This window comes from Capsicum annuum, chromosome 1 (genome assembly GCF_002878395.1).
Source record: "Capsicum annuum cultivar UCD-10X-F1 chromosome 1, UCD10Xv1.1, whole genome shotgun sequence".
Taxonomy (NCBI): Eukaryota; Viridiplantae; Streptophyta; class Magnoliopsida; order Solanales; family Solanaceae; genus Capsicum; species Capsicum annuum.
The window spans coordinates 254,795,035-254,821,423 of record NC_061111.1 but is presented as its reverse complement, the minus strand read 5'-3'; the positions used below and the strand labels follow the sequence as shown (position 1 = coordinate 254,821,423).

The 26,389-nt window shown below is 32.3% G+C and overlaps 5 protein-coding genes and 1 non-coding gene across 7 annotated transcripts; 3 read left to right on the top strand and 3 right to left on the bottom strand.

Moving 5' to 3' along the window:
* Positions 1 to 1,367: 1,367 nt before the first annotated feature.
* On the top strand, positions 1,368 to 3,693 carry LOC107855071 (transcription factor MYC3). The gene is made up of 2 exons (XM_016700059.2): positions 1,368 to 1,942; positions 2,844 to 3,693. The coding sequence occupies exons 1-2, from the start codon at positions 1,396 to 1,398 to the stop codon at positions 3,575 to 3,577; spliced, it is 1,281 nt and encodes a 426-aa protein (XP_016555545.2). The 5' UTR covers positions 1,368 to 1,395; the 3' UTR covers positions 3,578 to 3,693.
* Positions 3,694 to 5,988: 2,295 nt separating this feature from the next.
* Positions 5,989 to 9,924, bottom strand: LOC107854928 (probable lysophospholipase BODYGUARD 3). 2 transcript variants are annotated; one of them, XM_047402556.1, is made up of 4 exons: positions 9,030 to 9,924; positions 8,501 to 8,829; positions 8,191 to 8,390; positions 5,989 to 6,450 (listed from the first exon to the last, which is right to left on the bottom strand). In XM_047402556.1, exons 1-4 carry the CDS (start codon positions 9,589 to 9,591, stop codon positions 6,117 to 6,119), a joined length of 1,425 nt encoding a protein of 474 aa, XP_047258512.1. In that variant the 5' UTR covers positions 9,592 to 9,924; the 3' UTR covers positions 5,989 to 6,116. The 2 variants fall into 2 exon arrangements, with proteins under 2 accessions (XP_047258512.1, XP_047258515.1); XM_047402559.1 differs by having other exon boundaries at positions 9,039 to 9,924.
* A 7,030-nt stretch (positions 9,925 to 16,954) lies between these two features.
* Positions 16,955 to 19,149, top strand: LOC107857427 (GDSL esterase/lipase At5g41890). The gene is made up of 5 exons (XM_016702307.2): positions 16,955 to 17,289; positions 17,696 to 17,826; positions 17,939 to 18,178; positions 18,350 to 18,608; positions 18,865 to 19,149. Exons 1-5 carry the CDS (start codon positions 17,016 to 17,018, stop codon positions 19,101 to 19,103), a joined length of 1,143 nt encoding a protein of 380 aa, XP_016557793.1. The 5' UTR covers positions 16,955 to 17,015; the 3' UTR covers positions 19,104 to 19,149.
* Positions 19,150 to 21,311: 2,162 nt separating this feature from the next.
* On the bottom strand, positions 21,312 to 23,469 carry LOC107856755 (vacuolar protein sorting-associated protein atg6-like). The gene is made up of 2 exons (XM_047402550.1): positions 22,848 to 23,469; positions 21,312 to 21,597 (listed from the first exon to the last, which is right to left on the bottom strand). The coding sequence occupies exons 1-2, from the start codon at positions 23,218 to 23,220 to the stop codon at positions 21,560 to 21,562; spliced, it is 411 nt and encodes a 136-aa protein (XP_047258506.1). The 5' UTR covers positions 23,221 to 23,469; the 3' UTR covers positions 21,312 to 21,559.
* Positions 23,470 to 24,040: 571 nt separating this feature from the next.
* Positions 24,041 to 24,113, bottom strand: TRNAA-AGC. The gene has a single exon. It is a non-coding gene; the product is annotated as a tRNA-Ala (tRNA).
* Positions 24,114 to 24,216: 103 nt separating this feature from the next.
* LOC107851932 (beta-carotene isomerase D27, chloroplastic) lies at positions 24,217 to 26,380 on the top strand. Its single transcript, XM_016696996.2, has 6 exons — positions 24,217 to 24,750; positions 25,372 to 25,464; positions 25,578 to 25,639; positions 25,744 to 25,850; positions 25,973 to 26,068; positions 26,148 to 26,380. Exons 1-6 carry the CDS (start codon positions 24,358 to 24,360, stop codon positions 26,198 to 26,200), a joined length of 804 nt encoding a protein of 267 aa, XP_016552482.1. The 5' UTR covers positions 24,217 to 24,357; the 3' UTR covers positions 26,201 to 26,380.
* Positions 26,381 to 26,389: the final 9 nt, after the last annotated feature.

Here is a 26,389-nt window from a genome sequence, read left to right as displayed (position 1 = left end):
TTTTAATGACTATAGCGGTAATTGACCAAGTTAAAATGTGCATGCATGTCGTATTAGATGACTAACTAAAGAGGTAAAAAAAGATTTTGACTGGAATAATTACATGATGAATTTAATTACTAAAAGTAGATAACATGGTATTAACATAAGGATTAAAAAGAAAAATTAATCCAATATTGTATAGTTAAATAAGATATAGTCTTGCTCAAGAATAAATGACAAGGAAGTTCTTAACTATTTATGCAATAACTCACGTGTCATATTCATGCAATAAAATAATATTATGTAAATAGTAAGCAATTTTTTATATTTAATTATGCCTTAAAAATCGGACGCACTAAGGAAAAGCAAACAAATAATTAAGTCAAGGCTCTAATTGCATAGAGACTTTTTGTTTAAAAGGTCTGCCTGTGTACGTATGAAATCAATTATTACTATAAGATTCCTAGTTTGTCTATGTCATTGGTTGGCAGTACAATTATTTGTCATAATCCCTCAATTTCTTCTCATAAAATTATAGCAGCAATTGACGTGATTCTTTTCTGATATATATATATATATATATCAAAAGTACTTTTATGACAATAAGATTATATTATTAAAGATAAAATAGCAAAATCCGAAATTAAAAAAAGTTCAGATATAAAAATATGCCATTCTTTGTGTTATCCCTTGGTTAAAAAAGAAAAGGAATCAGATCACTTTCTTATTGTTTGTTTGAAAAAGAATGATTCGCGCCTTTCTAAATTTGAATTTGAAACCATTAATGTTCAAATTCTCATTTCAATCTTAATGACAGTCTTATGTACTTGGTGTACTTGTCAAACAAAATTATCTCAAAATAGTTGGTATGTTTAAGAAATTAATTGATAATTGGACATTTTTTTCCAACCCTTAGTAATGTAATGGAAGTAATTAACTCAAATCGATAACGACAATATATATTTAATTTGAATTTAATAGGATCATATCAGTCAATTTACAACCCTTATAAGTTTCTCCTAAGAATTGTGCAAAAGTCAAACATGCCAAGTAATATGAAATGAATAGAGTAGTTACATATTAAATGATGTGTTGTATTTAACAGATCGAATTTAAAAAATATTACTTATAACCATAAAAGATTATACTCCTATGTATTAATTTAAGATTCCAAGCTCAATTTATTTATTTATTTATTTTTTTTATATTTTGTGTCCAATCAAATTATATCATCTATTTTGGTCGGAATGGAATAAAGAAAATGGAACAAAGGTGCATGTATATGGTAAAATGTCTGAACTTTATTTTTAAAAAAATTAATCATAACACCACGTGAAAATGGTGTCACTCCTTCGATGCACACGTATATTTAAGTCTTGATTAATTAGCCAAAAGTATTTGTAGTAACTGAAAATGGAAAATTTAATTTCTATTTCATCAACTTCTTCACAACCAAACACACTTCAAAAAATCCTTCAATACATTATCCACAATCGTCAAGAATGTTGGATTTATGCCATCTTTTGGCAAGCATCTAAAGACATCAATAACCATCTTATTTTATCATGGGGTGATGGCCATTTTCGCGGAACTAAGGACACAGGTTCCGCGAAAATAGACCATGGGCAAAATGTTATGGATTCAGAGTGGTTCTATATGGTATCTATGCCACAGTATTTCGTGGCCGAGGATGACCTCGTAGTACAAGCTTACGCCTCGGCCACGTACGTGTGGCTAGCTAGTTATTATGAAATGCAACTTTATACTTGTGATAGAGCTAAAGAAGCTAACTTGCATGGACTTCGTACTATTGTTTGTATTGCTACTCCTAGTGGTGTTGTTGAATTGGGTTCTAATGATGTTATTCAAGAAAATTGGGAATTTGTTCAATTCATTAAGGCTTTATTTGGATCAAACAATGATATGAATACTACTTCTAATCTACCTGCAGTCAATCAAGGTACATATTTTTGAGCTTTGAAGTCATTTATTTTAAATGGTGTGACCGTTTTCGTTTTAATTTATGTGATATATTTGATTGTGCGATCCTACGATTAAGAAAGAAATAAAGATTTTTGAAACGTGTGACATTAAATATGGCATAGATTGGTGTATGTGGATATAAAAGTTGAGAATGTATAGGTTATTTAAACCCTCCATCTTATATTACTTGGCATGTTTATCTTTTGAGGAGAAATTAAAAAGAGGTACTAATATGACTTTATTAAATTCACGTTAAATATTGTCATTACCTATTGGAATTAATTACTTTCATTAAATTACTAAGAATAAAGCGGAAAAAGGTGTCCAATTATCTTTGATTCTTTAAACATGCCAGCTATATTTTGAGACAATATTTTCTCATAAGCATGTCAAGTAATATGAGACGGAGGGAGTAGTTCATTAGACTCTATTTGAATTTTGAATCTCCATACTTGATGAGATCACACTGGATACGTTGTTGTTGTCGTCTCTATTTGGATCATACAATACATGAATACGACTTCTCATCTGCTCATATCGAGGTATTTCGGGCATGGATTTTGTTTAAATAACGTATTATCATCTTATTTGAAAGCTTACGCTATTAGAGAGGCCGGTATATATTTTAAATGACTTAAGCATATTTTGAACGCGAACCTTTACGTGAGTCAGATTCTTTTTTACTACTATCTCACTAGAAGCTTAATTTGTTAGAGAAAATATACTTTATATTTTAGTTACTACTATCCATAATAGTAGTGGTACTATCATGCATGTCGTAATACCATGTTATTAAATTGTATGACTATTTCATCTGAAAATTTGAACAGTTATACATATATATAGTCCTTAATTTTAATTTCATTATGTCTCAACAGTAACATTGGAAGATCATCAGAAGATTATAAAAGATGTATCCCCCCAGCAAGAAGAAGACAATACAATAAAGCAAGAAATAACTATTGAAAATTCCGATTTTGAGAACGATGACTCCTCAACAATCAACAACATTGTCAATCGGTCAATTAAACGCGCAAAAAAGGCGATGGATATTCACGTTGAGGCAGAGAGAAAGCGAAGGGAAAAATTAAATCATCGATTCTACGCTCTACGTAGCGTAGTCCCATACGTATCCAAAATGGATAAAGCATCATTGCTAGCTGATGCTGTTACTTATATCAATGAGCTCAAAGCAAATATCAAAGATTTAGAATCTAAATTAATCAAGCTCCAGAATAAAAAACGTCATAAGAGCAATAATAGTAGCACTACAATTATGGACCAACATGATTCTCATGATAGTGTGTCTTCTATTAGAACTGATCGAACAAACAATAAGTCATTATTTTCAACGCGAAATAGGATGGAAATTGAAGCGAAAATTATAGGATCGGAAGCTGTGATTCGGGTTCAATCATTAGATGTGAATTATCCATGTATGAGATTGATGAACGCGATGAGAGAACTGGAGTTTCAGATTTGCCATGCAAGTGTTTCCAGTGTTAAAGATTTGATGTTACAAGATATTGTAATTAGGGTTCCTGAAGAATTTTCGAATGAGGAAGCATTGAAATCTGCAATTGCCACAAAATTATGTGTTATTGAGAATTAATTAGTACGTAGTAAGTATATATTATTCAGTTATAATTATCGATGGCTTTCTTATTATCAGTGTAATTCAGATCATGATAATGTATATTGTTTATTAAGAATCAGGACGTGTTAATACCTATTGTTGGGTTTCATGTTTATGCATTTTTATCGTTTTAATGGATCGTAAATATGTATAAATGGTATGGATGTATGCTAGATCATAGTTAATTAGTTCATATAATTAGGGAACTTATTGTTATTTTCTGGGTACAAAAATATGTATTTAACGATATAAACTTCAATACTAAGGTCAAGAACTACAAAGAAGTTTCAACAACTTCAAACACAAATTATCAAATGAACTACCAAGTTTCGAATAAATTTGTCCAAAAAATAATCCCTCGATCGATTATTTGACAAATCCAAATCCGAACCCGAAGCTGAGGTCCAAAAAAATAATCTTTCAATCGATAAATCCGAAGCTGAAGGCGAGCAAGCGACAACAACGCGAGGCATATCTTGTTCTTGCTTCACTATCCACATGAAGGAACGCTTCTTGATGGGAGAACTGTACTTCCAAAGTTAAAAACTCACTTCACTTTCCTTCCATTTTGTATTCACGTATTTACTTAGAATCTAACACTTTTTTTAAAGGATTAATTATTATATATAATTGAAGAAATAACTTTATTTAAGCACAAGTATTCTGAATATATAGTCAGAATAAATGATGAATTGGTGGAAATTAAAAGTGAGAATTGGTGATTTCCTTGTCTAGAATTTTGAAGAAATAATCAAACTATTCTTACTTTGAAAAGAGAAGAAAAACGTTATGATGATTTTTGTGTATTTCAAGACAAATGGCACCTTAAGATTTGAAAAACAAGATGTACTACTAGATTTGAATATTCACATAATGATATGGTTAATTAACATGCATTCGTATCATTAAATCATTTGACTAAATAAATTTACATGATTTTAATATGACTAATCGATACAAATAAATATTATTTACCTCCGTAAGCCTTAGTACCGAAAGGAGGCTTATCTACATAAACCTCCTTAACTTTCAATTAACTTCGTAGCAAATGGTAAAGGAAAAATCGCATGTATGTTAGACTTGTGTATCTCAAATACACACGAATTTGGTCTGCGTATTAGATGCACACAAATTTTGAAAGTTTGGATACACGCGATTTTGGTTTGGTATCTCAAATACACTCAAAATTTGACTCGCGTATCTAGATAATCACTTCGATATATCTTGTGCATGTCATTTTACGTATGCTGCATGTTGGGCTTTCAATTTCTTCTTTGAGTGTCCATAAAAGTCTAATGGGCTGGACTATGTGAAAGCCCCAATACATGATTAGTTCAATTTGATTTTTCGTTTTTATTTTTAGTTGATGTAAGAATGATCAATTTATTGAGATGTAATTAAAAAAAAAAAGTATAAATAACATAAATACCAAACCTTTTGGAAGTAATTACACTCTCTTCCATTTTTGTAATTACTTTACTCTCTCTCCCTATTAATATACATAACATAGCCGACATATACATAGTATTCTGTGTATATGTTGGGATTTTTGTAATATGTTTAGAGAGTTGGAATTTTTGTAATATTAGAAACATAAGTTGTGTATTTGTGTAATTGTTAGATAAAATAAATGTCTTAAATTGAATAAAATCATCTAATATCCCCTACTTTTTATAAGAGCAAATTGAAGTAAGTAGGCAACACTGTTAATGAACCAAATTAAGGTCTGATTAATCTTAAGAAAATAGATGATTACACACTTTATTATACTACTAATACAAGATATAGATTGCAACAAATTTTCACACAAGAAGAAACATGATTTTTGTATTGATAAACGAATTGAGTACAAATTTGTTCCTCCTTTGATTTTTCTCTCTTAGTTTTCTTCGTAATTCAAGGGCCGTCAGTAGCGTATTTCTCGAACGTAAAAATATTTGGATTTGATATAGATTTTCTCCGTAATTCGAGGGTCATTAGTGGCGTATTTCTCGAATGTAGGAATATTTAGATTTAATATGGATTTCTCCGTAATTCGAGGGGCATAAGTAGCGTATTTTCCGGACGTAGGAATTTTTGGATTTGATGGATTTTGATCCCTTCGTGATATTTCATGAGTTTATGGAATTATCTAGAGATATTTGATTTCTTTATGAATATCTCATGAATTTGTGTGATTTTGGATGCTTTTTAAGTGATATTTGTCCCTTTATATAAGCGTAATTTAGGGTAAATTAGCCTCCAGAACTCTAACAAAATTAAATTCTTTTTGTAGAGTCCACAAAATTTCAGTGTTTACGGTTCGATAAACAGAAAAAAAAAAAAAAAAAGAGAGAGAGAGAAAAGGAAATGAAAATGAAAACTAGCCAAATAAAGCTTTCACTATATCCAAATTAATTTTGCTTCATTATTGGATAACATTTTTTAACTTATGGTGTAGAAGAAAAAAAATGATGGTACGTACATAGCAATTAACGAATAATGACATTCTTTAATCTTTAGGATCTTGAATTAATCAAATACTACTTGTGGAATTATTTTTCCAAATTTCTTCAAGTTCCCTAGCAAATGCTTCTTGTCTTCCAACAACAATGGTGATATGATCTTTGTTCTCAACAACGTTAACACGAGCACGAGGAATTTTTGACTGTACGTTGTAGCTACATTCGACAGGGATAAGCTCATCGTCTTCACCATGAAATACTGTGACATTACATTTTAGATGATTTTTCACCATGTCTAAGTATCCTTCGATTTTACCAGCAGTACCACAAATGATATTGTGTAGTGTATGCCATGCTGCGTTGTGTGTGTGGCAGCAAAATCCTTCTACTAAATATGTTCTTATCCTGCATGTAGTAATTAAACATTGATCATTCTCATGTAGTTAAATTTGACAAAAAAAAAAAAAATAATAATAAAATCACAAGTCAAAGAGGGTGTAATATAATTATAAGCAACTAATTCAGACGCAAACATTAGTGACTGATGTCATAGTAATTCCACTCTCCTACGTTTTTATTTGGGTCAAACTAATTCAAACGCAAACATTAGTGATTGATGCCATAGTAATTCCACTCGCCTACGTTCTTATTTGGGTCAAACGGTCAAGGACAACCAAGCACAATCTACTATTAATTAATGTTGTAATTATGATATCTAATCGTAACTCAACCCCCAAAACTTAGCTCATGAGGGGAGAATTGTCCAAGTTCATATAAGCAGACCGTCAGTTCATTTTCCAATCAATGTAGGACTTTCATCTACTTCAACAAATATGAGATAAAGAACGATTCTGCGGGTGAAAATTATCTCTTATATGACCGCAAATAAATTGAATAAAAGATATAAAACTCTTATAAAAAGGACATAACTTAAATTTATAAAAGACTACATAATCAAATCTTCTATGTTTTATCTTAATATTCAATTAAAAAAAAAAACTACCTGGCATGATGACATAATAAAATGTTTGACCAAGAAAAAAGGGTGGCCATGCCCAAAAAAGTGGAAAACAAATACAGAATAAAATTAAAGGGCGTTGGAGCAGTAGATGGCAGTTGGTGGAGCATTGTTTGATTTAAGTAACCCCACATTATACAGATATCATTTTATTTTTGGCATGTACATTTATTACAAAGATGGATAAAGTTATGAAGATGGTCGTTGTGTGTTGTTTCCTATTTAATGCAAGGATTTGGTGTTTGGTGTACAAATAAGATTTTGGTAGGAAAAAAAAGAAAAGAAGTTATATATAAAGTGTATTACTAATACTTTTGATGATGAGCTCTCTTACGGAAAATAGTGTGACGTTTGGTCCAAGACAAATAACATCACACGATATCTAGAGTATTTTTAAATTAACTTAGCCTAATAATTGATATCAAAGCCAATGGTGTACTAGCGATATGAGTTTGAAGATGATTGAGTGATGCATGGGCTTCATATAATGTGTTTGCCCTTCTCTGGATCGATTTACTACCTTTATCCGTAGCTTGGAGCAACCTAAGTTGTTCGGGACTCTTCAAAAATGTTGCCGCACCTGTGTTGGATCCTTCAAAAATACACTATTTTTGCAGGATCTGACATGCATCCGTTCACATTTTTGAAGAATCCGAGCAGCATAGGGAGCAACACACATGAAAGAAGCTCGAACGCAGGCTTTCGTGACACAGAAGAAATACTCAAGACAATGTGTGGTAGCATGTTAAAAGTATTTTATTATTTTTGTTGACTTAACCTAATACATAGATACATTTATGTATGATTAATTAAATTAGACTAACACTTAATATGATATGATAGCTTATCCTTTTGAATTACACTTAATTTCCTCAAAAAAGCCTAACACTTTTCCAAGTAATTTGCTAGTAGTATTATTAGCAATGAACATCAACAATGTGGGACATTATTAACTACACACGAAATTTGTAACAGGTTGTTTAGACTCTAGACAATAAAACCTAATTATTCAACTAGAGATTTTGACAAGACAATGGTAGAAGTAACCATATAGTTAGTGTTGGTAGGAAAAATGTGCATAATATAAACACACACACACACACACATATACATACACATATACACACCTGTTTCTGGTGAGGAGTTTGGTGAGAAACTCCCACAAACGATGGTTCTTGCAAATGAGTAAGCAAATTGTTCGACTAACATGTTCATACCAACAAGCTATGGATGCCCCAAAGGCAATGGCTGGCCATACTCTTCTCGGAGCGATTCTCCTCATCATATACTGTGTTGCTTGTTCTCCCTTTGGTGCTGGAAAATATGGCTGTCATTTTATGTCATAACAAAAAGAAATGACATCAATTAATAAATTTGTACTATTAAGAATTGAGCTTTAGTAGATCGAGTTGTCCTTTGGGCATGTTGGGATCTTACCGGTGCAAGTAAGGTGAGCGATTTAACTACGCCAGGATGCTTTACAGCGAGCGCCAGCGCCAATATGCAGCCCAAAGAATGTGCCACAATGTGGAAAGATTTCACCTTGTATGGCTCTAAAACTGATTTCTCAATCATGTCTAAGTGCTCTCTTAATGTGTATAGTGATTCATTTGGCTTTGGACTTCTCCCAAATCCTAGCAAATCCATAGCAAATAATCGATACTTCGATTTTGTAGCCTTTGTAAAGTTAGGAAACAAAGTTTCTGTCCAAAATGTTGACGATGATATGAATCCATGAATGAAGATCACATTCTCTTGTACGTTCTCTGTATTTATAAATTAAAAGACGTTAAACTAACTAAAAAGTACTTCTTAATTTGGACAAAATAAGTGTCGCTTTAGCAACATTAGTCGTAATTTGACTACATGACTCGTTGTACTTCCTCAAATTAATTTCCATCCTGATTCTCTAAAGCGACACTTATTTTGGACCGGTGATCAATAAGAGAGAAGAGTACTAGTTTACCTGTCATACCTTTGGCACCATCAACATGGACAAAAAGTGAATCTTTGCAAGAGTTACTCCAAGCATTACAAGTTTTACAATCACAATCTGACCATCTTGGAACGGAATGTGATTTGTGGCCACCAATTTTGCCTTGCAGCATTTCCACAATGGGTGAGTTAACAGTGAAAGTTGAGCACATAGTTCCCCTTTTCACAGTTGTAGCAGCATTCTCCAATTTGAGTGTGGATTTTGACACTTCAGATACTAGCGATGATCGCGTGTACAATGTGTCTGATATCTCTTCTAGCTGCAATTTATTGCGGCTAGAAGAGGAAGTCAGACACACAATCTTGGACTCGGACACCAAGATTGTGCCACTGCTCGTCATGGCTCGTTTAGCTGACGAGCAATAACATGACTTCCATTCTGCTTCAACTATGAAATCGATTACTCTATAAGTGTAACAAAGCAAAAAATCAAGAACATCAAGGACTGTAAACAAAATGAAGCTAAGGACTTCATTCAATATTTTGCCTGCAGCCATTGTGAATTTCAACTTAACCTTGTCCATAATCATCATATTAGTGATCAACAAAATGGTGTGTCAAGATTCACAAATACTATGTTAAAGCTCATAGTGCCATGAGATGTTGTAAAACAACTAATGACACTAAATTCTTACCTTCTTCTTCTCAATGGAAAATGGAACATATAAATGAGGACATAATATAATCATTTTATTTGGAGGAATAATTATAACGTGTGGGGTTGGGTTGTTCTTTCTTTCAAAAATTTGGTGGGGGATAGATAAATATAGACACGTAAATAGATGAGTGGAACTTTTATTGTTGCATTAATAAAGTTTGCTGGAGACTAAGAAAATAAGTTTGGTGGTGGTTGAACCTCTATGAGTAAATAATATTACAATCTTCTAAAGATATATATATATGAGAAAGAATGCAACTACTAAGACAGGTACAACCACATATGTATATCAGTACTGCTTAAAAAGGATAAGATTTTTTTGTTGATCAGTACTCCATTAATCCTTTAACTATAGTAAATAACTTTAATACTTACAAGGGATGCAAATTTTGTGCACGGGTGATAAATAAGTTTTTTTTTTTTGTTTATGTTATTATTAGTATTGTTATTGTTATTTTCGTTTGATATACCTGCATTGAGGTTTGATTAATTTTGATTCGCGTCAAAGTTCCACTTTGGAGGAGGATAGACGAATCCATTTTCAGGACTCGAAAGTTAAATTGCACATATACTGTAAAAGTTGTTTAAATTGTTAGTGTATAACTAAAAGTACTACCTTTAGAAATACATATTGGAATCTTTTTGTTACATAGAATTATGTAAAGTGTTTCTAGAAAAAAAAAAAAAAAGCATTCCAATAGCTGTATTAAAATTAACTTATGAGCTTCACTTAACCAACTTATGAGCTTCACTTAACCATCTAAACACTCACATTTTAACTAAGGGAGAACTAAATTGCCATGACACATGTATTGTGTTATTGTTGGAGAATATATATATAACATAAAGTTATTGTTACAGAACTTATTTACCATCTTAATTTTGTCCATTTTCAGTCTTTAATTTGTCAGGAAGGTCTTAATTAACTAAATAGAAAGGAATTTATGCCATGTTTTGGCTAACAAGTAAGAATTTATAGTTAACATTTAAATGCTAAATGATCAGTCAAAATAGTAAAGGGACTTGCTAAAATTTTGTAAAAAAACATATACTCCATCCGTACTACATTAGTTGATCATCTAACTACAAATAGTGTACCATATTAATTGTCCACCTTATTAAATCAAGAAAATATTAATTAAAATTTTGACATATTATCCCTGTAATTAATTCCTTTCGAAAGTATTCACACTTATTTGTAAAGTTCACAAGAAGTTTTCTAAGGGGTAGGGTAGCCCGGTGCACTAAGCGCCCGTTATGTGCTGGGTCCGGGGAAGAGTCCAACCACAAGGATCTATTGTACGTAGCCTCACTTTACATTTCTACCAGGGGCTGTTTCCAAGGCTTGAATCCGTGACCTCCTGATCACTTGACAACAACTTTATCAGTTACTCCAAGACTCTCCTTCAAGGAGTGAAAAATGTATATAATTAATGGCTGAAAAAAGGATGAGCCGTCCAAACTGGGGGTGTCAAGTGGGCCGGCCCGACCCGACCCTTGTAACTAATCCGGTCCGATTTGACCCGTCCCGATAAGCCCTAGGGCTTTAGGGTTCTGGGTCCCGGGCCGATTATTTTTTTAAAATGGGCCCGGCTAACCCAGTCCAAGTCCGCCGGTCAACCGGCCCGGCCCGGATACCTTTTTAAAAAAAAAATAAAAATTTGGGCAAAACTAGCCGTTGGCCCAACGGCTATATAGCCGATTTTGGGTCCAAACAGCTAGTTTGGGCCCATTTATTAAAAAAAAAAATTAACTTTAAAAAATATTTTTTAATCCCAAAAAAATTCTATAAATACCCTACAACTTCAATTCATTTTTCGCACAATTTTTCACTCTCTCAAATCTCATTCTCTCTCAAATCTCAATTCTCAAATATTCAATATATTTAATTTCTTAAAGTGTTCACTTTAATTTTTTATTTTTTCGTTTACAAAGTACGAGCGGAAGTTTCTAAAGTCGCAACCTTCGGATACTTTCAAAATTTGGTATTGTCGTTCCATCTCTTACGTTTAATTTTTATTTATTGTATTAATTGTTTAATATTTAATTTTATTATATTTGTGTATTTTGAATACTTTTAGTTTAATTTAATTTATATTATGAATAAATTAAGAAACCTCGCTACTAAAGGTGTTAAAATTTTTTATCCCGGAAGCGGTAGTGTTAGTAAAAAGCGAATTACTAACGGTAGAGGTAGTTCAAGTAGTAGATATACCCATGTGCCTTTGCCTCCGGTACCGCTTGGTACACCTTTTGAGGAAGAAATAGGTGTAGGTGCTCACGATATGGATTATGTAGAAGCTCAGGAAAATTACGGTATAGAAGAAGAAAATGAAGTAGATGCGGTTAATTTAGACGAAGATAATGAAAATATTGCTGAGACACCCGCAGTAGGAGATGCTAACGTTAGATCTGAATTGGTTAATCTCCCTCACCGTCCTCCCAGTGCCCCAAGACCTCGTAAAAGAACTAGTATTGCATGACAATTTTTTGAACGTATATCAGATATTGAGGTGCAATTCAATATTTGTCAACAAATATATAAGCATAGAAGTGGAGGCAAGCAAGGGGGTACGGATACATTAATGAGACATATAGCAGAAGATCACAAAAGAGAGTTAAATATTGCACAAGGTGGTGGGGATGTTGGTGGGCCAACGCAAACTAGAATGGACCCAACAACCGGCCACGTAGCGAAGAAGTATAATAAATTGAGGGACCAGGAAGAAATGGCTAAAATGGTATCTGTGGTTGTTTGCCTTTTAGTTTTCCTTCTTCTGATGCCTTTATTCATTATATACAAGCAATTTATAATCCTATGTTTAACGATATTCCTAGAACTACTTGTCGGTCTGATATTTTTAGACTCCATTCACAACATTGTAAAAACATATTCAATGTAGATTGTCCCTAACTTCTGATCTTGGTCGTGCTGTAAATAAAAATGATTATTTAACCGTTACTTGTCATTGGATGGATAGTAATTTTGTGATGCAAAAACGTATTTTTGTTTTTTTATATGATGAAGATCGTAAACATACTGGACAATTTATTGCCGATTCTATTGTTAAAATTGCTGGATATTATGGTATCGAAAATAAAATTTTATGTATTGCTTTTGATAATGCTTCTAACAACAAGACTGCTATAACAAAAATAAAATCTATGCTATCTCCGACCTTGCCTGAAATTTTTCATATTAAGTGTGCATGTCATATATATAATTTAATTGTAAAAGATGGTCTTGAGTTTTTTGAGTTTTATATTAAAAAAATTCGTCTTGTCGTTGGTTTTATTCAAGGAAATAATCGTAGATCGAGAATTAGAGAATTTAAAGTTAAATGTCAAAAAAATGGACTTACACCGATTTTGATGCCTGAGGAAATTGATACTAGATGAAATTCTACGAATGAATTTTTAAAAACTTGTTATAAATATAGAATTCCTATTACACTAGCTTTTAACCAACATTGCGGTTCATTAGCTGATTCTGCTGATTGCATGCTACATAATTCTGATTGGGTTGTAATTAATGATATTGTTAAGTTTTTAGAAAAATTTTATGTAACTACGGTTGAATTTTTCGGTGCTTATTATCCTACTATTTGTAATATTTTGGCATATATAGCCGATATTTCTGGTTTGCTCAAAGAATATAAAAATAAAGAAGGTTATAAAGAAGCTGTTGGCGCCATGTTTACGAAATTTAAAAAATATTTTTTCCCGATCCCCTTATTTACTTGGTTGGTGCTATGCTAAATTCGTGCATGAAATATAATAATATGTGTCACTTTAGTATTCTTATTTATACTAACTTAGAAATAAATACTAACCATGATTCTGAACAAGTACAACCTAATTTGTGGACGGCTACGGCTGATGCAAAGGATTACATAGAAAAATTATATAATCACTATACTGATTTATTTGATTTAGTCGTACCTACAAATATCACTCCAACTGTCGCTCCTCATCCTCCCGAGGAGCCATCATCTTCTAAAAGGCCGGCACATAGTAGTTTTTCTGATTCGTTTTATGATTTAAATTGTTGGAACAGTGTTGATTAGAGAACTTACACATCAACTTATCGGGAAGAGCTGAAATATTATCTTCGGACGGCACCAGAGGATCGCAGGCGACGGATCAATACGTTGGATTGGTGGAGGAGTAATGAAACACAATATCCTGTGCTTTCAAGATTAGCTAGAGATATTTTGAATGTTCCAATGTCAACCGTTGCATCAAAGAGCGCCTTTAGTCAGGGACGACAGCAGTTTGGAGACAACCGACACTCATTGGGAAGCAATGCAATGAATGTTCTAGTTTGCCTTAGAGATTGGATTAGAGCGAAAAGAAGAAACCAAGGAATGGAATTGGAGCCGAGCGACGAGTTGAAACTTGAAGAAATCATGACTTCAAGGGAGAACTCAGCAGAATCAAGTCCAATGCATGGTTTTGCCCCCGTTGACTTCGACTATCCTATGCAAGTTCCCATTAATATTAACATGAATGAGTTGGAAACAATGATGCATAATTTATAGATTTTTCATTCATGTAAATTATAGATTTTGGATCATTTTGCAATCAATAAAATTTCCCAAATTCATTCACTCCTTAGTCCTTGCATTTTATATTTTTTCATTTAACGATTTAAAATTTTAAATTGAATTTCTAGTTTTCTACTTTAAATTTAAAACTTACTTCTAATATATTATTAATTTACTACCAAATATTATTAATTTATTATATTAAGTAGCATATGTTTTGTATATTTGTGCATATATCTTCTATAAAAGTGTATATCTAACGTATACATGTGTATATGTTTTATAAATTAGTATATAAGTATATCTATATATATATTGTAATGTATCTATAATGTAGTATATTTTATAAGTAGTAGTACATATATATTGAATGGTGCGTATAAACGTGTATATATCTTATATAGATGTATATATTTAACGTATACAAGTGTATATGTTTAATAAATTAGTATAATATAACTATCTATGTATTGTAATCTATGTATATTGTAGTATATATTTTAATTTAAGTAGTACATATACATTGATTGGTGCGTATATATGTGTATATATCTTATATAGATGTATATATTATACGTATACAGGTGTATATGTTTTATAAATTAGTATAATATAACCATCTATACATTGTAATACATATATATGTATATTGTAGTATATATTTTATTTAAAGTAGTACATACATATTGAATGATGCGTATATATGTGTATATATCTTCTATAGACGTATATCTTTAAAGTATACAAGTGTATATGTTTTATAAATTAGTATGTAACTATATATATATACATATTGTTGTATATATATATGTATATTGTAGTATATATTTTATTTAAAGTAGTACTTATATATTGAATGGTCCATATATATGTATATATATCTTCTAAAGTAGTATATATTTAACGTATACATGTGTATATGTTTTATAAATTAGTGTATATATATATATATATTGTAGTGTATATATATTATATACTATTATAGCATATGTTTAATTTAAAGTAGTACGTACAGTCATATATAATTATATATTGAATGGTACGTATATATGTGTAATTGTTTATATTATTTTTAAAAAATATATATTGTACATTGGAGTGTATATAGTGTATATTGAAGTGTATGTAGTGTATATTGGATTTTTTATTTATTTTTTAAGCGGGTTTGACCGGATTTTGGTGGGTTTGACCGGATTTTGGTGGGTTTGACCGGATTGGGATAAGTGGACCGGATTAGAGTGAATTTTAATTTTTTTTAGTGTTTGACCCGGCCCGACCCGTTTGACACCCATACTCCAAACTTGATTGTATTAATTGCTTAGTATCCCCCAGCCATATGAGTTGGCAGTTGGCATATATCCCCCACACATCACCGACCCAATCCAAATTCATTATTCTCTTGACTTTATAACCTTTCATTTTCTCTTATTATAATAAAAAATATATCTTAAATTGTATTACTATTAATTTAGGTCAGGTAGATTGTCTATATTAACCCATCGAGCGTTCTGATCTGTCTCAAATCCCACGTAAATACGGAATGATTCGTGCACGGGATTATACGTTATTGAGTTATAGTAGTTCTTTCTTGAGTAACATGACGGAAATATAAAATGTGACATTGTTTGATTAGACATGAAATTTTGTTTTTTAGATTTTCGAAATATCTAATCATATTGTAATGGACACGATGTCACTGAAAGCTACATTTTGTATGAAAGTAAAATATTTGGAGAAAATAGGCAGTGTTATTGCTCTTTAATTAAATCACAAAAGCTACATTTTGCTTCACTTATTTCTTGTGGAGAAGCTAGTGGTGAAGAAGAAAGCTGAATGTGAAGTTTACTTCTGCACAAATTCTACATTTATTAATGGCAGTAGCTAGGTAACTAGACAACTTGTTTGGGTCCTGAAAGCAACATTACTGTTCTACCAAAATAATTGGAAAGTTTTGTTAAATGTTTGTCTTTTTCCATCAATAAGGTGGTCCTAATTGGGTTTTGTGTACATGATTTAGTTGAAGTTTGACAAAAAGGGAGCTAAAAAAAATAGTACTACTAAACTTGTGTTTGAACATGAATTTTACTTCATTCAAAAAAGCATTGAAGTAGTCTTGTGACTAGAAATCATTATTTACTTGAGATCCTATTCTCTCATAGTGTGATAGATGGTTAGTGTGTACAAGGCCCGACGTCGAATTAGTAACCTGAAAAATAAGACAAGTAACTTGTCACAAATGGTGCAGGCATACACATAATTGTTCCAATGGGATGGATGAAATTTTCAACCTTTAATAAGGCGCGTCAAGTTACATTATTTGAAATGGAGAAATTCTTGATAGGAAGTATTTCCCTCGTTAATAGATCTTACAAGCCTCGAATTTAGATTAATATGTAAGACCAGTGTGTGCGTACTAGATATTCAGAGGCGAATCTATGGTTTTAACTATGAGTTCATGTTAATTACTTGAGCTAACTAATTCCTAAATACAAAAACAGATTCTAACATGATGTTGGATATCAAGAAGATATCAAAATTTTGAATTTCATAACAATGACCATTTCAAACAGCTTCACATATGACGTTGGCTACATTTAAAAATGAATGACCATTTCAAAAATTTCTTTATTCTAGTAGCTCATGCAAAGTGCCTGACATTTTACCATTTCATATTCCATGAAAAGTACATATACTTGGTTGATATTTAACTATACCATATGGTTCTTTGTAATAGTAAATAACATTTTTCACAATGTACATTCTTCATGATCTTGCAAATATCCCCTCTTTCACTATGACAACAATAGTACTAATATTCATTTTCCATATGTTACATGTATTGCCCTTTTGTTCCTGTGCTGCTGCTACATTTGTGTTTGGAGATTCTCTTGTTGATGTTGGCAATAACAACTTCTTGTTTACCCTCTCGAAAGCTGATTCTCCGCCATATGGTATCGATTTTAAACCTTCCCATGGACACCCTACCGGAAGATTCACCAACGGTCGCACCATTTCTGATATTGTTGGTAATTTTATTTGAGTTTAAGTTCTATGTACCGACAGTGTAAAGAATATTGTGAATTCAAGTCACTTATAAGATAATCGCATGGAAGTAATAAGTTTCTATGATAGGCATCATTTCGTTGTAACTTGATAAAAGTAGGAACTAATCTGCTATTACATGTTAAAAATTGACGATAGCAATGTACATAACTTAATACATTATGTGGCTATGAATCATCTGAGTAACGGTTAAAATGAGAATTTTAAAGTTAAATTGTTTCCAAAAACGACTTCTTGGTCAAGTTGTTTGATTGTCTTAACTAAAAGGGTGTGACAATTAGGTACACTAAACAATCTTTATGCAAGGGTAGTACAAGTTGTTGTCTTCCTATTTGATTAAGTTTGATGATCATGTTCTTTTTTCCCCAGGTGAAGCTCTTGGTAGTAACTCATTTCCTCCACCATATTTAGCACCTAATGTTGAATCAAATGCAACACATATTGGAATTAATTATGCCTCAGGTGCTTCAGGAATTTTGGATGCAACCGGAACACTTTTCGTTAGTACCATATCCAATTTTTTTTGTCGAAGATTTAACTTATATACACTGACGCTGTAACTACTATACTTGAAATTTTGATGAGTTATACGAGCTATAACGTATGTTGCAGATAGGGAGAGTTCCATTGAGTAAACAAATCAACAATTTTGAGGAAAGCAGAAGATACATCGTGAATGCAATGGGAGAAGAAAATGCAAAGAGATTCTTAAAGAAAGCTATATTTTCTGTAACAATTGGATCTAATGATGTTATAAACTATTTCCAACCATCTATTCCTTTTCTGAGTAAAAATATTTCTCCAACCATATTTCAAGACTATCTAGTTTCTAACTTGACTATGAACCTTCAGGTACTATATACTTATATTACTTACTTCTTGTTCCTATTTGATAAGTCGTACTGAAAAAAATGTTATACTACTTTCACGTAAAATGGGACAGAGGGAACAATAATATGTTATCGTGACATGTTTAAGAACATAAGTTTCATAACTAATTTTCGAACCATTTTTTTTTTGTAGCGACTGCATAAATTAGGGGCGCGAAAAATTGTAGTAGTTGGAGTAGGACCTCTTGGATGCATTCCATTTATTCGCGCCATCGGATTAATATCAAGGGGTAAATGTTCTGTTGAGGTGAACACATTAATCAGAAAGTATAATAAGAAACTCAAGATGGACATAGATCGATTGAACAAAGAAATGAGACCAAAAGCCATCTTCATATATGCAAATTCCTATGATGTTTTCAGAGAGATCATACTAAATCATGAACAGTATGGTAAGTGATCTTTCCTTCGTTGAACTATGTGATCATCTCATTTACATAATTATGCTTTCAATATGAAGTGTAATGATGGTGACTAGAGGCAAATCTAGCTGTGAAGTACTGGATTCACGTGAACCTAATAACTTTTGTTATATACGAGTATTAATTTGAGATTACTGTACGACTCATGAACTTCAAATTCTGAATCTGACCTGATGACATTGTATGTTAATTCATTAACGATGTGTTTGTTTTGTGAAATTTTTAGGTTTTGAGAATTCTGACAAGCCATGCTGTGGAGGGTACTTTCCGCCATTCGTATGCTACAAGGGGAAAAATGCTAACACAAGCTCAGTGATGTGTGATGACAGAGGAAAATATGTGTTTTGGGATGCTTATCATCCAACAGAAGCTGCTAATGTTATAATTGCAGACAAGTTCTTGAATGGTGATCCTACTGTAATTTCTCCTATTAACATTCGTCACCTTCATAATTATGGTTCCTAGTACTATTGTATACTAATATATATCAATTTGGAGATTAACTATTGTTGCCTACACTAGTTGCTACTTGTCTAATTGGTTAAATATAACTTTAATAGTATAAATTTTTAGATAAGATGGTCACACGTTTAAACGTGGAATCAGAGCAGGCAATAGGTCAAGCTAGTACCTAAGAAGCAAGAAAATAGGTCTACATATTTGGCTCATGAAAAAGAATTAGGTCCACAACATACGAGGGGCATGTCGCAAAAAACAAACAACAACAACATACTCAGTAAAATTGGGGGAGGATATAGTGTACGCAGACCTTACCGCTGTCTCGGAGAGGTAGTGAGGTTGTTCTTGAAGACATAATACTATGTTTAAGTTACTAACATTTCCTTTGATTTACGATTTAAGTTTTTAGATGAAATTGCCACATACTTCCATGAATTACTTAAGCTCCCCTACTCAAAAAAGATCAGGGGACGAAGCCACCTTATGATAGGGGGTTCATTCAGCGAAAATTTTTACTATATATAAATGGTTAAAATTATTTTGTATATATATATAATTGATGTTGAACGCTCTTTGAGTAGTTCGATCGTGTACTTACTTCTTTCGATTTTGAAAATTTTTGACTCCGCCACTAACTCAAATATGACAAAAATTGAACATGCAGACAATTGTAGGCAGAGTAACAAGTCAAAAGAGCAACAGTGTATTAACATCACCAATATTAATGAATGAAATTGACAGATTTACAGATGAAGTTTCATTTCTTATTTTCTCCACCTTTGTTTACTGGATCACTTTTATGAATTCAAAAACTGCTCAATGGGAATTTAAGTAACAAAAATAATTAACTTTATATTCCCAAAGCCCCAATTACAATAAGTCTGAGGTTGAATATGCATGAAGTTATAAATACTTGAAGCTTAATTAGCTGTTGGAAGCTGCAAATGCCTAAGCCAGTGCATGTTAAGAGCTGTGCTGGACCTATCTAAACTGTACATTTGTCTACTTCAAACAGCCTTTTTTTCTAAAAATGTTTGTTTCATGAATACTAAACATATCCACAGTTTTCAAAATTATTGAATCGTGCATAAATGATCTCAATTCTCAAAATTATAATTAAATGATTATTACTAGTTTCAATTATAAATACTTATATTGTTCTAGACGTAATGCGTGAGATGGAGTAATATGTATCAAATTTCAATATTTAATCATTGAACTTTAAAAAGCATACAAGGCTAAATATGTAAAATGCATATCTATTTATTGATTTCATAATGGGTGTGTCAAGTCTATAAGAGCCAACTTAATACGTAATTGTTTTCTTAATGGCGTTTCAAGTCAAAATATGACAAATAAAAAGTGAATGGAGGGATTATATAGTAAGTGGTTATGTAATAAAAGTGTCCTTTAATTTCAAACAATTTAAAGTTTTTAGTCATGATATTCACAAAATTCAAGATTATTTGATTAATCCTGAAGTAGTTGGGTGTTGGTCTCTTCATTGATCATGTCTTGTTTTGCATGATTAGTGTACAAGAAATGAAAATAAAAGAAAGTAAAGAAAATTAAGGGAGTATTTTTTATCGGTTAAATCGATAAAGATCAAAAGTCGATTAAGTTGATTAATCAAAAATCAATAACGAATATTTTATTGATCCGGTTATTAGATTAGCATGTTTACAGATCAAAAATTGATAAATCGAACTAATAATATACAAAATCGAACTGAACCAACCGATGCAGTATACTCCAGTTGTAGCTACTGCATGCAAGTCAACAAACTTTGCTGGATCGTCAAACATTGCCATGTGAATTGTGACCTGTTTTAGTCTCACTAATTAATTTAATTTATTGCCCTGTTTATTGTTTTTTTTCCTCTCTATTTATGAATTTTCACACATGACATGGGGGTGCGGATTTTAGAGTTGGATTTATCATTATCTAAATTTTATGATTAGTTGGATTAGATTTATCAGTAAATGTGTTTTGATTAAATTGTTAATGATAGATCGATATTGGTGTGGACATTCATACGATTAGGGGGTAGGAACATGACTAACAAAATTTTAGAGTGCACCAATTTCTAGTTTATACTAGTCAAATCTCGAGCCTAGACCTTGGACGTTACTGACATTCTAAACCATTACTGACTCGGAGGAACTGTCTGACTAAGATCGTGAGCATACACTTATAAAGTGCGGAAAAGATATATAATAAAGGAAATTCATTTCATAAAACTAGAACTTTCAAAGAGTAGTTATAGAAATCCAAAGACATGCGAAATAAGAATGAATTACAACTGAGTCTGACAGCTACATCTGTCTATGAAATCTTTAAGAAAATAAATAAAGTCTATCAGGACAAGGCCTTGTCAGACCTTAATAACTGAACTGAAAGTAAAAATACTAAACTGGGCCTCCAGAGTAGTTGGGGCTCACCAACAGCTGAACTGGATGGATTTAGTGATGTGCTGAGCCAGGTGTGTTCGTCTTCAAATCTGTATCATAAAATAATATAGCGTCAAAGACGTCAATGCGTGAAATGTATTGATATGTAAAACTAGGGAGAGGGAGAACATGACATAGTATACATTTATGACACAGGAACAATAGACTCATAACAAAAATAACATGAAATAACATAGACATTATTAATTACGTTGATCTAGATGGTATAACCGACACCAATACATAACACATCATGAGCTATATGGGTCCAATCAATAATTCATCGGTTGATCCTTGTAAGAATTTATATGAAAACATAAAATTTGTAGGAAGACTATGTACTCAAATTTGTATCAGAAGTTTCTTATGACCTTAATTCATATCTAAAGCACTTCGACACTAAAAAATTAATGTATCAGAAAGATTCAAATCCTTGCTCAAAGTTCAAGGTGTTACACTTTAATATTTGCAAATGCCATAAATAATTAAAATGTATTATTTGATTCATTGAAATTATAAAACAATACATAACAACTATCAAAACAAGCTGCAAGGAGTAAGAAAACAAAAAAAAAAAAATTGACTTTTACCTAATTCATTTCTTGATGTACCACTACAATTTTCAGCTAAGTTAAATTTCATCTCATAAAAAGGTGATAATTTATATTTTTTTTAATCATAAACTCTAATAAAAAAATAATAATAAGATACATTATGAGACAATGCATAACAATCTGCATCAAAACAAGCTATAAGGTGCATAAATAAAAATAAAAAATTATTCTAAATCCACATTATTGCAATATCTTTGTTTTGTTGAATTTCTACTACAATTTTTGAATTAAATGTGATGCTCAAATAAAATACTTTACCACATCTAACTCTCCTATTAAGTCCTCGCTTTATCCTCAACTTCACTAAAAAAAATGTATTATGCTATAATTTTATTTAATACTAGTATAGATTTATTACCGAGGTATCTCTTAAAAAAAAAGAAAAAGCTGTGAAAGCTACAAATATAATTCACATAATCGGCGAAAATTTATTCATTTGCTTTTCCAAAAGTCAATTATCATGTGCTAAACTTTATCCTACTCCAAATTAGTTGATTAATTGAATGCCACAAATAATTCAAAACAGGTTTTGCAAAAGCAGTAAAATCAATATTTAACATTAACTATTTTCAAAACAACAAGATATATTATGAAACGATATATAGCCACCATCGAAACAAGTTGTAAAGAGCAAAAAAATAAAATCAAAACAAAAAATTTAACCTAAAGTCACACAACAATAATACCTTCATTTTTTGATTCACCATTGCAATCTGCAGCATTTTTTTTCTCATCAGCTTCCTTCAAAATAGAAACACTATGCAAAATCTCTCTGAATTGCTTCTCATAATAAGCTTCATTAGCATTTATCTCATTCATTAATTTATTAATTGTCTCATTTAGCATATTGACATTCTCTTCATGTTCCTTAGCAAGCTTTTCCAATATATTTGTATACATTTTTTCTCTTTCTTTTAGTTCTTCCTCATGTCTTTTTTGACGCTCCATTAAAATTCTTTCCACAAAGGGGAAATATTTTTCTTTAACTGTCTGATTTTCCTTCAATAAGGAAAGTGCTTCTGGAATTGTTAAAGGCTTCTTTGATGGATCCATTATCATCAAAGATCTGAAAATGGGTTCTGCTTGAAACACAAAGAATGCGGCGCAGTATCGAAATTTATATTGTTTGCCCTATTTTTAATTTAAATAATTAACTAGCCTTTTGGTCTAACGAACCGTCCCAACTTTACCTCGATCAAGCCTCAACGGCGAGCGAGCTAACTTGGGCCGAGCTTATAAGCCTCAATTTTAAATGGGCTCAAAAATCGTAATCCAACCTACACTAATAGCAAGTCGGGTCGGGCTGATCTCAAGGGCCAAACCCGTTTTGGCTGCCTCTATATAGGAACTTAGGTATATATAGGCTGTTAGTTGACCCTGCGATATATCTTGAAATTTGGGCAAATAAATTCAATATAGTGAAGCGTGAAAAATACATCTAAAAATTTCAAAATATATTTAAAATATTTTTGTTTTTTGAGTTTTATACATGAACTATTAGATGTTCGAGTTTCTTATCTAATAATCAACAACTAGTTATTAAAACATACTTCAACTATTAATTGTTGACTTTTCATACCTGAAATTATCTTTTGATAAATAGAAAAAGTGGATAATCAATAGTTGAAGTATTATTTGATAACTAATTGGTGATAATTAAGCCGGAAAATCACACACCTGATAATTTAAAGGTGAGACTAAAAAGATCGAGATACTTATTATGTACACACCCATCATTCTAGGAAAGACATTGTTTGTTACTCCATCATCTCGTTTTAGTTGTTCACCTTTGTAAAAGTAGTTGTCTCAGAGTGATTGTCCACTTGAGTAAATAGTTTTCTAAACAGATTATTAAGCACAAAGAGTTGAAAATAAAAAGTGGAGATGCGGGGTATCGATCCCCGTACCTCTCGCATGCTAAGCGAGCGCTCTACCATCTGAGCTACATCCCCTGTTTGACAACGTCAGGTTTTATTATTTTATTTATTTCATCTTATTGTGAAATGTGAGGTTGGTAGACACTTAGGTAGATCACATTTGTGTGGTCTAAAGTTTGTTTTGTGTGCAAAACAGAAAACACAATGAAAGAAAGAAGCATTGGTTGGACTGTGGAAGTCACACGATATGCATCGACTAATATAAATCATCGCTAACATTGAACCGTAGTAGCATTTGACAGCAGGTAGCTAATAATTCATGGTGCTACTTAGCATCCAAACACTTCCCTACTCATGTTCAACTCTCAATAACTACACATTTTACCGCCAAAGCCAGAGAGGATGTATGAGTATACGATGTGGGATAGCGGAGCCATCAGGGGAACCGGCACCATTAGGACAGAAGACAAAGTACAACGATGGATTGTTTGAGAAGGCATTCATGACTCTTTTCGCACGTAAGATGGAGAAGTACGGTACGAGCAAAATAGAGAACTCTGATGAGATGAAGAAGAAGGGTTGGTTTGATTATGATTACGACAGTTTTGTTGATGTGTCGAGGAAAGTGATGCAAGGGAGGTCGCGGCTGCAGCAGCAGCAAGTAGTTCGCGAGGTCCTCATGTCTATGCTTCCTCCTGGAGCTCCTGCTCAGGTACTATATTTCCATTTTATTAATATGGTTCGAAATACATACATACAACAGAAGACACCAAATGTATAAATATAATTCCGAGACTAACTAATACCTCTAACCAAACACATGATAAAATAATTCTGCATTTTGTCCCGAGAGTATTATACATTATGTATGCCTCACACCAAACGAACTCTGGTTAAACTTGAGAGACAATAAATGAAACAACCAAGTGTCTGTTTCTGATCGTCTATTGGAAATAACCTTTCTCCCTGTGAAGTAGAGGTGTAGTTTGGTGCATTATACCATTGCCAGACCCAACTTTGTGGAATTATACTGTGTATGTTGTTGTTGTCGTCGTCAACCAAGTGTTACATGTATGGTTCTGAAAAGGCAGAATAAATCGCCAGGCCCTCAACTTGACACCATCTTTCACTTTGACACCTCAAGTGCACGTTCATTTTAAGCACCTAAAGTAGTCATAAACTTGATGTGCCAAAGTGACACGCTACTTTAGGTGCTTAAAATGAACAATGTCCACTTGAGGTGTCAAGTTGAAGGGCCTGGCGATATATTCCGCCTTCTAAAAAGCACAATTGTAAATGTATGGTTAATATACATATTTGTTGGACGATGCAGTTTAGGAAATTGTTTCCACCAACGAAGTGGGCAGCAGAGTTCAACGCGGCAATTACTGTGCCTTTCTTCTTCTGGTTAGTTGGTCCTTCTGAGGTACATTAATCAAACTACTCTCATGATTTTCAAATTACAGTTAAGAAGAACTACATACTGTATTCTGAATTTATATAATTGCTAGCTTTTCAATGTACTAATTTTTTGAATAGGTTGTGGAAGTGGAGGTAGATGGGGGGAAGCAGAAAAGTGGAGTTCACATAAAAAAATGCAGGTAGGGTTCATCCATTCAGTTATTTTTATGTGACAGATATAATTTTGTGACTATACTGTTATAGTGTGAAATAAAACAACATTGTTTTATGTCGTCGAGCGAAGGTATTTGGAGAACAGTGGATGTGTAGGAATGTGTGTGAACATGTGCAAAATACCAACACAAGACTTCTTCACAAACGAATTCGGACTTCCATTAACAATGAATCCAAGTAAGTGTTCTTCGACTTTGTTAATTTGCAGGGACAAGCAGCTAGATCGCCCTTAACGATCTATGTTTAACATTGTCTACTATTCATCATGTATTCAATTTGGTGTTTTAACAATAATGTAGATTTTGAAGACATGAGTTGTGAAATGGTGTACGGGCAAGTACCACCGCCATTTGAAGAAGATCCTGTCTCCAAACAACCTTGTTACGCGAACATATGTATGTTTCCCAAACTTATTAGCAACTTCACTTAGGGGTACATGAGTAGCTAATGAGTTGCCTTCATCTACGCGTGCAGGCACCATTGCAAATCCCAGCTCAAATGTCTGTCCGAAACTCAGTGCTAATTAGGTGGAGATCGATGAGCCTGTTCAGTTATGCCAATGGGGGAGAAATTTAGTATAGCACATACAAGAGTATATATGTTGTACATTATGAATTTACATGTAACTTCTATTGTCATTCTTCTGTAATTATACATAAATGTCGAGAGTTTAAAATAAAACCAAAAGAGTAACAATATTGAAAAGATGACAAGAA